Source organism: Morone saxatilis, unplaced genomic scaffold (genome assembly GCF_004916995.1).
Source record: "Morone saxatilis isolate NCDOM2014 unplaced genomic scaffold, NCSU_SB_2.0 Contig7, whole genome shotgun sequence".
NCBI lineage: Eukaryota > Metazoa > Chordata > Actinopteri > Moronidae > Morone > Morone saxatilis.
Genome location: NW_023340246.1, coordinates 20,967,986 through 20,977,675, shown reverse-complemented (window position 1 = coordinate 20,977,675; position 9,690 = coordinate 20,967,986). Strand labels below are relative to the sequence as shown.

The following is a 9,690-nucleotide window of genomic DNA, read 5'->3' as shown; positions in this document are numbered from 1 at the left end:
GGTAATATTATTACTTCATTTAATTGTCCATCAAACACCATATTCCATAGTTTTATATTTCAAACTGCCACAAGGGGGCAACACTGCCATTATTTAAACCAAAATCAATTATCAATAAAATGTTTGTAAGAGAAAATCAATTCAACATAAAACTGCTATTATTAGTGTGAAATACTCATTAATACTGTAGTTATACTGCATACTGTTCTATAGCACATCCAGTTCTCAGCATTATTAATGTTCATTATTAGTATTTATTCATTACACTTCTGTTACATACTGTTGTATGCAGATTTTTAATGTCTTATTTTCTATTTATTATTATATGCTGTATTATAATGTACATATTTATTATATTTTTGCTATATATTGTTCTACATGCTCATTTAATGCACATATTTTTATTAGTATTTCTATGTCTTATAATATCAAGCAACTTGTAAAACAACCAATCAATAAAGTATTCCTGATATCTGATATATCTGATTGATCACAGAAGCAGGGTTGAGTTGATCCAGTAAAAATGAACACATCCAGGACGATTAGTCTGCGGATTAGATTCATAAAATCCTCTGCAACCTTGATCCGTCATTCATCACAACACAACAGACCTATGGAAGATTTAAAAGCCCCTTTTTTACTGATTGGTGTTAATTAAAATGATGGCAGACATTTTGTGTGTCGTAATTCTTAATGGCTGCAATACAACAACTGCTGGAAGGGCGCCATCATTAATGTCAGAACGCTTGCTGTGAAAAAGGTCTATGAGTCTTTTGGTACATTTTACCAGATGAAGTAGAAGTTTAAAAGACTTTTGAAAGGGAAGTAAATAAAAAAATAGTGACGCTCATCAGTCGAATACAAAGTACACGTCTTGCTCTACACAGTTATGTATTTTGGCTCAAGTTTGGGCAAAATGTAACTGATTATACCAGAAATAATTGTTATAAATGTTAATTATAATGTTATAGTTTACTGATTCTTTCACATAAGCAGGAACAAAGACACTGAGGAACCAAACAGCTGCGTTTGTGCATCATGATCTTTATTAAATTTCATGTGTTAAACTCTAACAGTGAACATTTCAGTCCTCTTGTGCTAGAATAATATTAGTGTCTAATAACGGTCCAGTAGCATCACAACCATATTGCTTCCAAATTTTCTAACAGCATAAACATTAGTTTTCCATTAACATCAGATTATCGTCTGTAATAAACTGCGGAATGAAATTTCAGAAAACACACGTGTGCGCAAAACTGCACATAACAATTCTGATCAAAAAATAAACATTACATTCATATATGTCTGTAACAGTGTCATAAATACACGTTTCTTCATGTATTTATTACAGCATTACACAACTTTAAGGAGCTGCATGCCTCTTGGTTCACTTATCACTGCGACCTGACATGAAAACAGGAAGATGTTTGTTGCTGAAAAACAAATATTGAGTGCAGGAACAAGGATTTGTGAAAGCAATACTAATATCAGATCCTTCCTCATTAATATTGGCCAATATCAGCAGGTGTTTTTGTGAGAGTCGTACAAATTCAGGAACATCCTGTCATTTCCTGTCCTTTAAAATAACCACTATCAAGCAGTTATTTCTATAACGGGAGTAGAAATTGCCAGAACAGTCAGTAAAAGAACGTTTAAGTGTCCATCCTTCGGTCTCAGACCACAGACGTGGTGCTCTCCGGGTTGATTCGAACCGGCCTGGTGCTCTTCCTCAGGTCCTGCAGCTGCTTGGCCGGCTTCCCCACGCCCTCCTCGAACCTCCGCTCCACCACCGGCAGCACGGTGTCGTGGAGGAAGGAGGCGTTCTGCACGACGAAGGCCTTCTTCTCCGGGTCCTGCTCGCAGCGGAGGCTGTAGTCCACGTGCTGCACGGCCACCAGGATGATCTCCCTCAGGCTCTCCAGCAGCACCATGTGCAGCTCGGGGAAGTAGAGCTTCAGGCCCTCCTCCAGGAAGCTCATCATCTGCTTGGTGAAGGCCACGATGGTGTAGCTCAGGTTCACCCAGCAGTCGTCGCCGGTGTACTGCTCGAAGGTGCCGACGCCACAGCTGCGCATCTCGTCCTGCCGGGAAAAGGATGAACATAGAGAAGCTTCAGCTGCTGATTTAACTCACAGTTTCCAGTACGTCTAAAAATCTGGTGCTGCTCTCCACCGGCCTCTCGGAAGATTTAGGATTCATTTTAAAGCCCTCCTTATATACGAAGGTCTTAATGGGCTCAAAGCTACAAGAACTCCCTTCTTCACTATTTGCCTTCAAGAGCACCGCGATCATCCGCTGCTGGTTTACTGGAAGTTCAAACTATAGATAGAACTATAGATAGATAGCTTGCTTAAAGGAAATCTAAAAACATATCTCTTCACTTTAGCCGTTATGACTTTCCTGATCAGGGCTGAAACTCTTTTTTGCTTCGCACTATAAAATGTTATACTTTACTTGATTTTATGTATTTTTTAAAGGTTAGAATTATTCAGCGGGTCTTATTTTCCATTAATTATGACATTGTATCCCTGTTTTATGGTAATTATGTCTTTAATCACGTGAAGCTCTCAGTGCATGTGAATTATTTTGTTCTAAAGTACTGCATTTGTTGTATAAAAGTTAAAAAAAAAAGATTATTATTATTATTAACATAATTTTAGCACAGATTACTTTTCCATTAGCGTGTTTGGTTTTCCTGATGAATGACTTAAACAACCATTAAAAATGTTTGCTGATTCATTTTTGGTCGATTAATTAAACAATAAATCCACTTTTGTAACTTCATCAACAGATGAACTGAAGGAAAACAAAGTCCCCGTAAACACCAAACACACACTACAGAAGAGCCGAACCCACCTTGAGTTTTGTCAGAGCTTCCGGGGTCATGAGGTTCATCCTCCTCCACATCTCCTCTGAGTTTCGGTGCTTGGTGGCCTCCATGATGATGTCCTTGTAGCTCAGCAGGGCCGCCTTGATGTCTTTGACCAGCAGCGACTGCAGGCTGAAGGTCAGGTCCAGGCCGATCTCCGTCAGCTGCCGACAGTGCTCCTTCGCCACTTTAACGCACTCCGCTGCCGTCGACAGGCTCTCCTTACTGTCAAACACCTGATCCAGAAGAAAAACGCTTTATTGGGATATTTGTTTTACAGTTTCACAACCTTTAAAAGGTATCCGAAGTTCTCCTCCCACCTACCTGCTTGCTGAAGGCGTTCACAAACATCCTCATGGCCGTTCGGGACCAGACCACGAAGGCGGAGTAGCAGCCCGTGTTCCCGGCGAAGTCCATCTCAAACTCCTTGGCCGTCTCCAGCAGGCTGGTGAAGAAGATGTTGCAGAGTTTGTGGATGTAGAGCAGCGTGGCGCCTTCGATCCGAAGCTGCCGTATGGCCGTCTGCACCGCCGCCGCGCGGTTCTTCAGGAACAGATCGCAGGCTTTGGTGGACTGACCTGCAACACGGTGGAACAACAGGTATTCGGTTTAATACACTCACTTTCACAACCTCCAGGGTCAAAACCTGAAAGAACTTGTTCGCTCCAAATGGATTTAACTACTCCGTGTACATAAAATGTGTGCGGGAGGTGAATGAGAAACACTCCTGGACCTAGTCTGATGAGCTGGGACACGGCCCGCCTGGTGGCTTTAGGTCCACCACGCAGCGAGCGATCCGGAGACAACTCGAACACCAGAACCTCCGTCAGCTGCCGCACGCGCTCGTCCACCTTCAGCCGCAGCTCCTTGACCCTCTGGGTGACCGGCTGGTCCTTCAGATACCCGTTGAGCTTGTCCAGCAGGTCCACGGCGCCCTCGAAGTCTCTCTGGGCGATGCAGACGTCCAGGTCCTCCGGCAGCTCCTGGATCCAATCGAGGCTGAGGTCCACGTTCTCCTCGGCGTCCGCGGGCTCGTCGTCTTCCACGTCGAAAGGGTTGGTGGACGCCTCGACCCTGACGGGAGACGCGGGGACCTCCTCCTCCTTTTTGTGCCGGTCCTTGGTGACTTTGTTCTTCTTGGTCTCGTCCAGGATCTCCAGCCACTCCTTCTTGATCTTGCTGTTCTCCGCCTGGAAGATGCGGCTGTCCGGGAACATGAGGATCTTGAACATGTCCTTCATGGGGGGGTTGTCCTTCACGTTGACCACGGCGAAGCTCTCCAGGTCGTACAGCGCGTTGTACTTGTACTTCACGGTTCCCCTGCGGTTCGGCAGCCAGGTGGCGATCAACAGACAGTCGTTCATCAGGAAAGCGTGCACCTTCTGGATGGGCGACATGTTGTCCACGTCGAACTCCACCAGGTCCCCATTGTAGACCAGGTGCCTCCCCGGGGTGTCCATGATGTTCTTACCCCCCTCCACTTTCTCCAGCAGGGAGGTGAGCGTCCTCTGCTTCACCTCCTCGGTCTCCTTGGGGAAAGCAGCCTGCATCTCCTTGGAGGTCTCGTCCTTGTCCGTGGACAGCAGGGCCTGCGTGATGCTCTCCATGATGCTCTTCTGCTCGGTGAGGATGTGACTCAGCTGGTACATCTCGCTCTCCAGGTACGAGATCTCCTTGGCCGTCTCGATGAACTGCCTGTAGTTCTTGTAGACGTTTTTCTTCAGGTTCTGGGCCGTTTCGTCGGCCAGGTTCTGGATCTTCTGGCGGTGCTCCTGCAGGTCTCGGTCTCCATCGGACTGCTGGGACAGCTGCTTCACGTAGTTCTGCGGCTCGAAGTTCGGGGATTCGAGCAGCTTCCGTAGTCGGTTCCCCGTTTCTGACATCTTGCGTTTGTTTGTTGGTGATTTGGTGATAAATGTGCACAGAGGAAGAGATCTTACAGGCTTTCTTACAGGCTTTCTTGGTTCATTTCCGCTTGCAAACAGGAACCTGCAGCCTGGTTGACACCCTGGGACGTCACGGGAGACAGGAAAAATAGTTGGCCTTCAAATCGAATAATAACAAACACATTTAAATGCAGTTTGGTCGCTTATAGGAGTCAGGATCGATATTTTATTATAGTATTTACAATATAAACGCCACGTTTGGTGCTAATTTTCATTAATCTAATCGTTAAACTACAGAAACAAACCTCCCCGTGTTGGTTTTAGACTGGCCAACTACTTTAAATGAATAAAACTACAAATCCCAGAATGCCTTTCTACGGTTTCAAACGATGTGTCAAGTTTGCGAGTTACTCAACGCTAGAGCGGAAACCAAAGTGGCATTACAAGAGTAAAATATTCCAATAATCAGATAACATTAGTACATGCTGCAGAACACAAACATAACAGTGCTTATTATTTCAAATATACTTTAAAACGTTTTAAAAAGGGCTACTTCTGCTCTATAAAGGTGGCCACTGTTGTTTTTTTTCGGACGTTTTCTTTTTATTTATTTTATTTTGAAATCCGTAACGGATATGATTCGGTCGTTTTGAGAGAACGTCAAACTTGACGCTGAGCCGTCGGCAAACACCAACATGAAGATATTAACGTTTTTACCGAAATCATGACACAAATCCGACTATTTTCCGCGGATGTTAAGTTTTTTAGACTTTATCCCGGCTCCGGTGATTCTGTCACTAGTTTAACTAACTAACCACCGTCGACTAAACGCTACTAGTCAGCCAGTTATCTCCGTGTTTGTGCAGGAATGGAGGAGGATTTCCTGCTCGCCGTGCAGCTCCAGCAGCAGTTCAACAGCGAATACGAGCAGCTTTCGTTCCCGTCGGACGGACCAAGCGGTAAGAAACGGAGGCTGGAGGGAACCGGAGGAGGAACCGGAGGAGGAGGCGGCGCTGTGCCCTCCTGGAAGCCGGCCGTCCGAGCCGAGAGGCCGCTGTCCATCGTGGATGAGTCCTGGGAGATGCTGGACCCGCACCCCGACATCAGAGCCATGTTTCTGGAGTTCAACGCCTCCTTCTTCTGGGGGAAACTCAGCGGGGTGGAGGTGAAGTGGAGCCCGAGGATGACTCTGTAGGTCTGCGGGGGTTTCAGGGGGTGGTGTTGTTGTTGTTGTTGTGTTGTGTTGTTGTTGATTTTCATGTGCTTAACTGCGGAAATAGCAGTGGTCAGGATTTAGACATGGGCACTGCAGGTATGGAAGCGCACATGTGCAGTGTTGAAGAGGGAGACACCGGGTTATTCAAAGTATAATCCTATCAGATTATAACACTTTATTAAAATAAATAAAAAATAAAGACGCTTCGAATCATTTTAAACTAAATAACACTTATAAATAAAGATTAAGTATCCTTAAAAATATAAACTTATTAGAATAAAAAAAAAATAAATGATCTGGTATATATCTTAAATTAGCTATGATAAAACTTTATTGAAATATAAATGTATGGTATAATTTTAAAAAAATATACAACTTATCAAGAATAAAGATCATTGATATCTTAAAATAATATACTATTAAATATATGCTAAGAATTCATCTATCATAATATATACATAATAATAAATCTTATTTCCATTCATAATATTTTTAAATACATTAAACTTTATTAATATCAAGACTTCAACTATCTTAAAAAAATAAACTTTATTAAAGAGTAAATTAAGAAAATAAAGAGCGTTAATATCTTAAACATTAATTTATACAGATTATTTAAATAAAAGGACATTGAGGAGGGTTTGCTATATAAAGTTATTAACAATTAAAAGATCTTTCTTAACATTTAAAATAATCTAAACCTTTCTTAAAATAAAGACTTATATCTTAAAGCATAATTATCAAACTTTTATTTAAGACATAAAAGACTTGATAACTTAACAATAATTATAAAAACTTTTATGCACAATAACAGACATAATATTTTTTCTTTAACACATAATTGATTAAAACTTTTATTAAAATAAATGACATAATATCTCAAACATATCTATGATATTACTAAACTCATATGCCGTTATCTATCTCAAAATAAAGAGAAACTTTCTCGTTCTGAGTGAAAATATAAATAAGTGTCTCATTAAAATGACTTTCGGGATCTTTTTTCCATCACAGTGGCAGAAACTTCCACAGATGATCCTCTCAGTGTGGTTTTCTGTGCGTCCTGTATAACACACACATATATATTTATAATAACGTCTCCTCCTGTTTCTCTCGTAGGTGTGCCGGTGTCTGTTCCTACGAGGGTCGAGGTGGACTGTGTTCAATCCGACTCAGCGAGCCTCTGCTGAAGCTCCGCCCGAGGAAAGACCTGGTGCAGGTGAGGCGGATCGATACGCCGATCTCGCTTTGTCAGAATCGTTTTATTAACTTCCTCTCTTACAAATATTATCTAAAATACTTCAATCGGCCGTAAAGAGAAACAACATAACCCTTTTTGTTTCCACAGACTCTCCTTCACGAGATGATTCACGCGCTGCTGTTCGTGACCCAGAACAACAGAGACCGAGACGGCCACGGCCCCGAGTTCTGCAAGCACATGAACCGGATCAACGACGCCACCGGGACCAGGATTTCTGTAGGTGTTTCCCCGGTCGCACGGTTTATGTGTTCAGCCGATCCCGTCGCAGCCTTTCACTCTGAAACGTCCTCTCCTCAGGTCTACCACAGTTTCCACGACGAGGTCGACGTGTACCGGCAGCACTGGTGGAAATGCAACGGGCCCTGCCAGAACCGCAAGCCCTACTTTGGCTTCGTGAAGAGGGCCATGAACCGGGCTCCGTCCTCCCAGGACCCCTGGTGGGAGGACCACAGGAGGACGTGTGGGGGGACGTACACCAAGGTCAAAGAGCCGGAGGGATACGGCAAAAAAGGCAAGAAGGATGGAAAAAAGGACGGGAAGCCCTCGGAGAAGAAGAACCCGGGAAATGGAAAACCTTCAAGTACGACTCCAGGTCAAGAAGTTCTTCGTTTTCTGTGTCCTTTCACTGTTTAAGATGATAATAATTCATTCTCCCATCAGACTCTGACTTTGTTCCTTTTTCCCTCTCAGCTTCCGGATCACAGGACATCAGGAACATCATCCCGTTTAGCGGCAAAGGCTTCCTGCTCGGAGGGAATTCCCAGTCCTCTACGTCTTCCTCCCCGTCTCACAAACCCGTCGCGCCCGCCTCGTCCAGCCCCGCCGCCTCTTCCTCTCCGAAGAAACCCTTCACCCCGTCGTCTCCAGCTCAAACGCTCACTTCTCCCGTTCGCGCCGGCGTCCCTCGCGCCTTTCCCTCCGCGGGATCGAAGCCACCCGTAAAGAGGTCCGTCGGTAACACCAGATACTTCGTCAGCATCAACGGCTCGCCGGTGAGAATCCCCAAACCCCACAGCGGCGGCGGCGGCCAGGAAGCAAATAAAATCAGACAGCGGTCCATTGAAGACGTCTTCAACAGCGCAAACCGCAGGAAGTCAGCGAGTCAGTCGTCCCCGTCCAACACAGACGGAAACAGAGATTCACTGACTGCTTCTTCTGCTTCTTCCTTCTTTCCTAAACCGCAAAGTAACCGCTCCTCTTCCTCTCCGACAGTGCCGAGTTCTTCTGTAGTAACAGGAAGCAAAGGCAGCCCCGCTCGACCAACGCAGTCCAAGTATTTCAGCGACTCTAGCGGCGCCGGTGCGACGGGAGCTGCTGGTGGCGGCCCGGCGTCGAGGAAGAGGCCGTGGGACGACCGCAGCAGCTCAGCCGCCATCTTCAGCTTCTTCCAGAAGACGTTAGGCGGCGCTACGGCGGCGTCGAGGGAGTCACAGAGGACAGAACCACCTGCCACCTCCTCGTCCTCCTCCTCCTCCTCTTCCTCCTCCTCCTCGTCCTCCTCTGCGCTGACGGTCAGCTGCCCGGTGTGCCAGGCAAAGGTGCCGGAGTCAAAGATCAACGAGCACCTCGACTCCTGTCTCTCCTGAACGAGGACGACTGGGAGACAGAAACACTTCCGCCTCCGTCCACAGGGGGCCGCCAGAATCGACCCGATGAAAGCTGCTCGTTGCTGTTTGGACTTTGATTTGAAGAAGACGGTTTGACTTCTGGTCGTGGTTGTCTCTGTTACCTCACTGTAATAATGGTCGCTCTCCTCTCACGAGGGCCTGTGTGACAGTTTGTGCCTTACACTCAGAGAACAGCAGCGCTTAACAGAGCGGAGAATTTAAACTGACTTTAACTCGAGTTAACTGTCATCTTATCAGGAAAAACAAACTTTTAAACTTTTAAACTTTAAATTGTGTTAGTGTCTGGTTGCAGGTTTGTGTATTTGACCAGAAACTGAATCATTCTTGTTTTAAACTGTGTTGAATATTTAAAGAATGACATCCTCTTCCCCTGCTGCTGTCCTTTAAATAGCAGCTGATTGATCAGCGTGCTGTGAAAGCAATATATCCAGACGCTGCTGCCTTGTGATGGAGGATATTTCTGCCTCCTCTCTGGGGGGGTCGGATGGGTTGGCTGGTTCCTGTAGCTCCATCGATCCCCCCTCCCCCCCTCCCTCAAAATCTGCATCTGCCCTTCAGACAGCAGGAGACACTGCCTGACCTCAGCTGATCTGTGGGAATCTGGTTTCACACTTCACAGCTATTTATTTCTGCGCAGTCAGTCCACAGCCGGCTGCTGCAGCGTCGGGCAGCGAGCAGGTATCTGATTGTGCCTCAGTAACACACTGACGTTACTGATGTGCTTCAGCTGTTTAACTTTATGTCTGCACCACTTTTTACACGTGTCTGTTTTTAAATTAAAGTTCTGAATATGTTTGTGTTCTGTTGCCAAATAAAACATTTGTACTGTC

General features: G+C 45.2%; 2 protein-coding genes across 3 annotated transcripts; one reads left to right on the top strand and one right to left on the bottom strand.

Moving 5' to 3' along the window:
- Positions 1-1,024: 1,024 nt before the first annotated feature.
- Positions 1,025-5,098, bottom strand: exoc8 (exocyst complex component 8). The gene is made up of 4 exons (XM_035678684.1): positions 3,603-5,098; positions 3,194-3,447; positions 2,857-3,105; positions 1,025-2,081 (listed from the first exon to the last, which is right to left on the bottom strand). The coding sequence occupies exons 1-4, from the start codon at positions 4,750-4,752 to the stop codon at positions 1,674-1,676; spliced, it is 2,061 nt and encodes a 686-aa protein (XP_035534577.1). The 5' UTR covers positions 4,753-5,098; the 3' UTR covers positions 1,025-1,673.
- Positions 5,099-5,385: 287 nt separating this feature from the next.
- LOC118340616 (sprT-like domain-containing protein Spartan) lies at positions 5,386-9,690 on the top strand. Of its 2 annotated transcripts, none has more exons than XM_035678687.1 (5): positions 5,386-5,946; positions 7,091-7,190; positions 7,320-7,448; positions 7,530-7,812; positions 7,923-9,690. In XM_035678687.1, the coding sequence occupies exons 1-5, from the start codon at positions 5,624-5,626 to the stop codon at positions 8,816-8,818; spliced, it is 1,731 nt and encodes a 576-aa protein (XP_035534580.1). In that variant the 5' UTR covers positions 5,386-5,623; the 3' UTR covers positions 8,819-9,690. The 2 variants fall into 2 exon arrangements, with proteins under 2 accessions (XP_035534580.1, XP_035534579.1); XM_035678686.1 differs by having other exon boundaries at positions 5,391-5,946; positions 7,530-7,824.

Bases quoted from the DNA above. Each gene is read 5' to 3' on its own strand.
- exoc8 (XM_035678684.1), bottom strand. From the start codon at position 4,752: ATGTCAGAAACGGGGAACCGACTACGGAAGCTGCTCGAATCCCCGAAC. The intron at 3,106-3,193 runs GTAGGTGGGAGG...CTTCTGGATCAG, and splicing joins TGAACGCCTTCAGCAAGCAG to GTGTTTGACAGTAAGGAGAG. The intron at 2,082-2,856 runs GTGGGTTCGGCT...TTTTCCCGGCAG, and splicing joins AAGCTCTGACAAAACTCAAG to GACGAGATGCGCAGCTGTGG.
- LOC118340616 (XM_035678686.1), top strand. From the start codon at position 5,624: ATGGAGGAGGATTTCCTGCTCGCCGTGCAGCTCCAGCAGCAGTTCAAC. The intron at 7,191-7,319 runs GTGAGGCGGATC...TTGTTTCCACAG, and splicing joins CGAGGAAAGACCTGGTGCAG to ACTCTCCTTCACGAGATGAT. The intron at 7,449-7,529 runs GTAGGTGTTTCC...TCCTCTCCTCAG, and splicing joins CCACCGGGACCAGGATTTCT to GTCTACCACAGTTTCCACGA.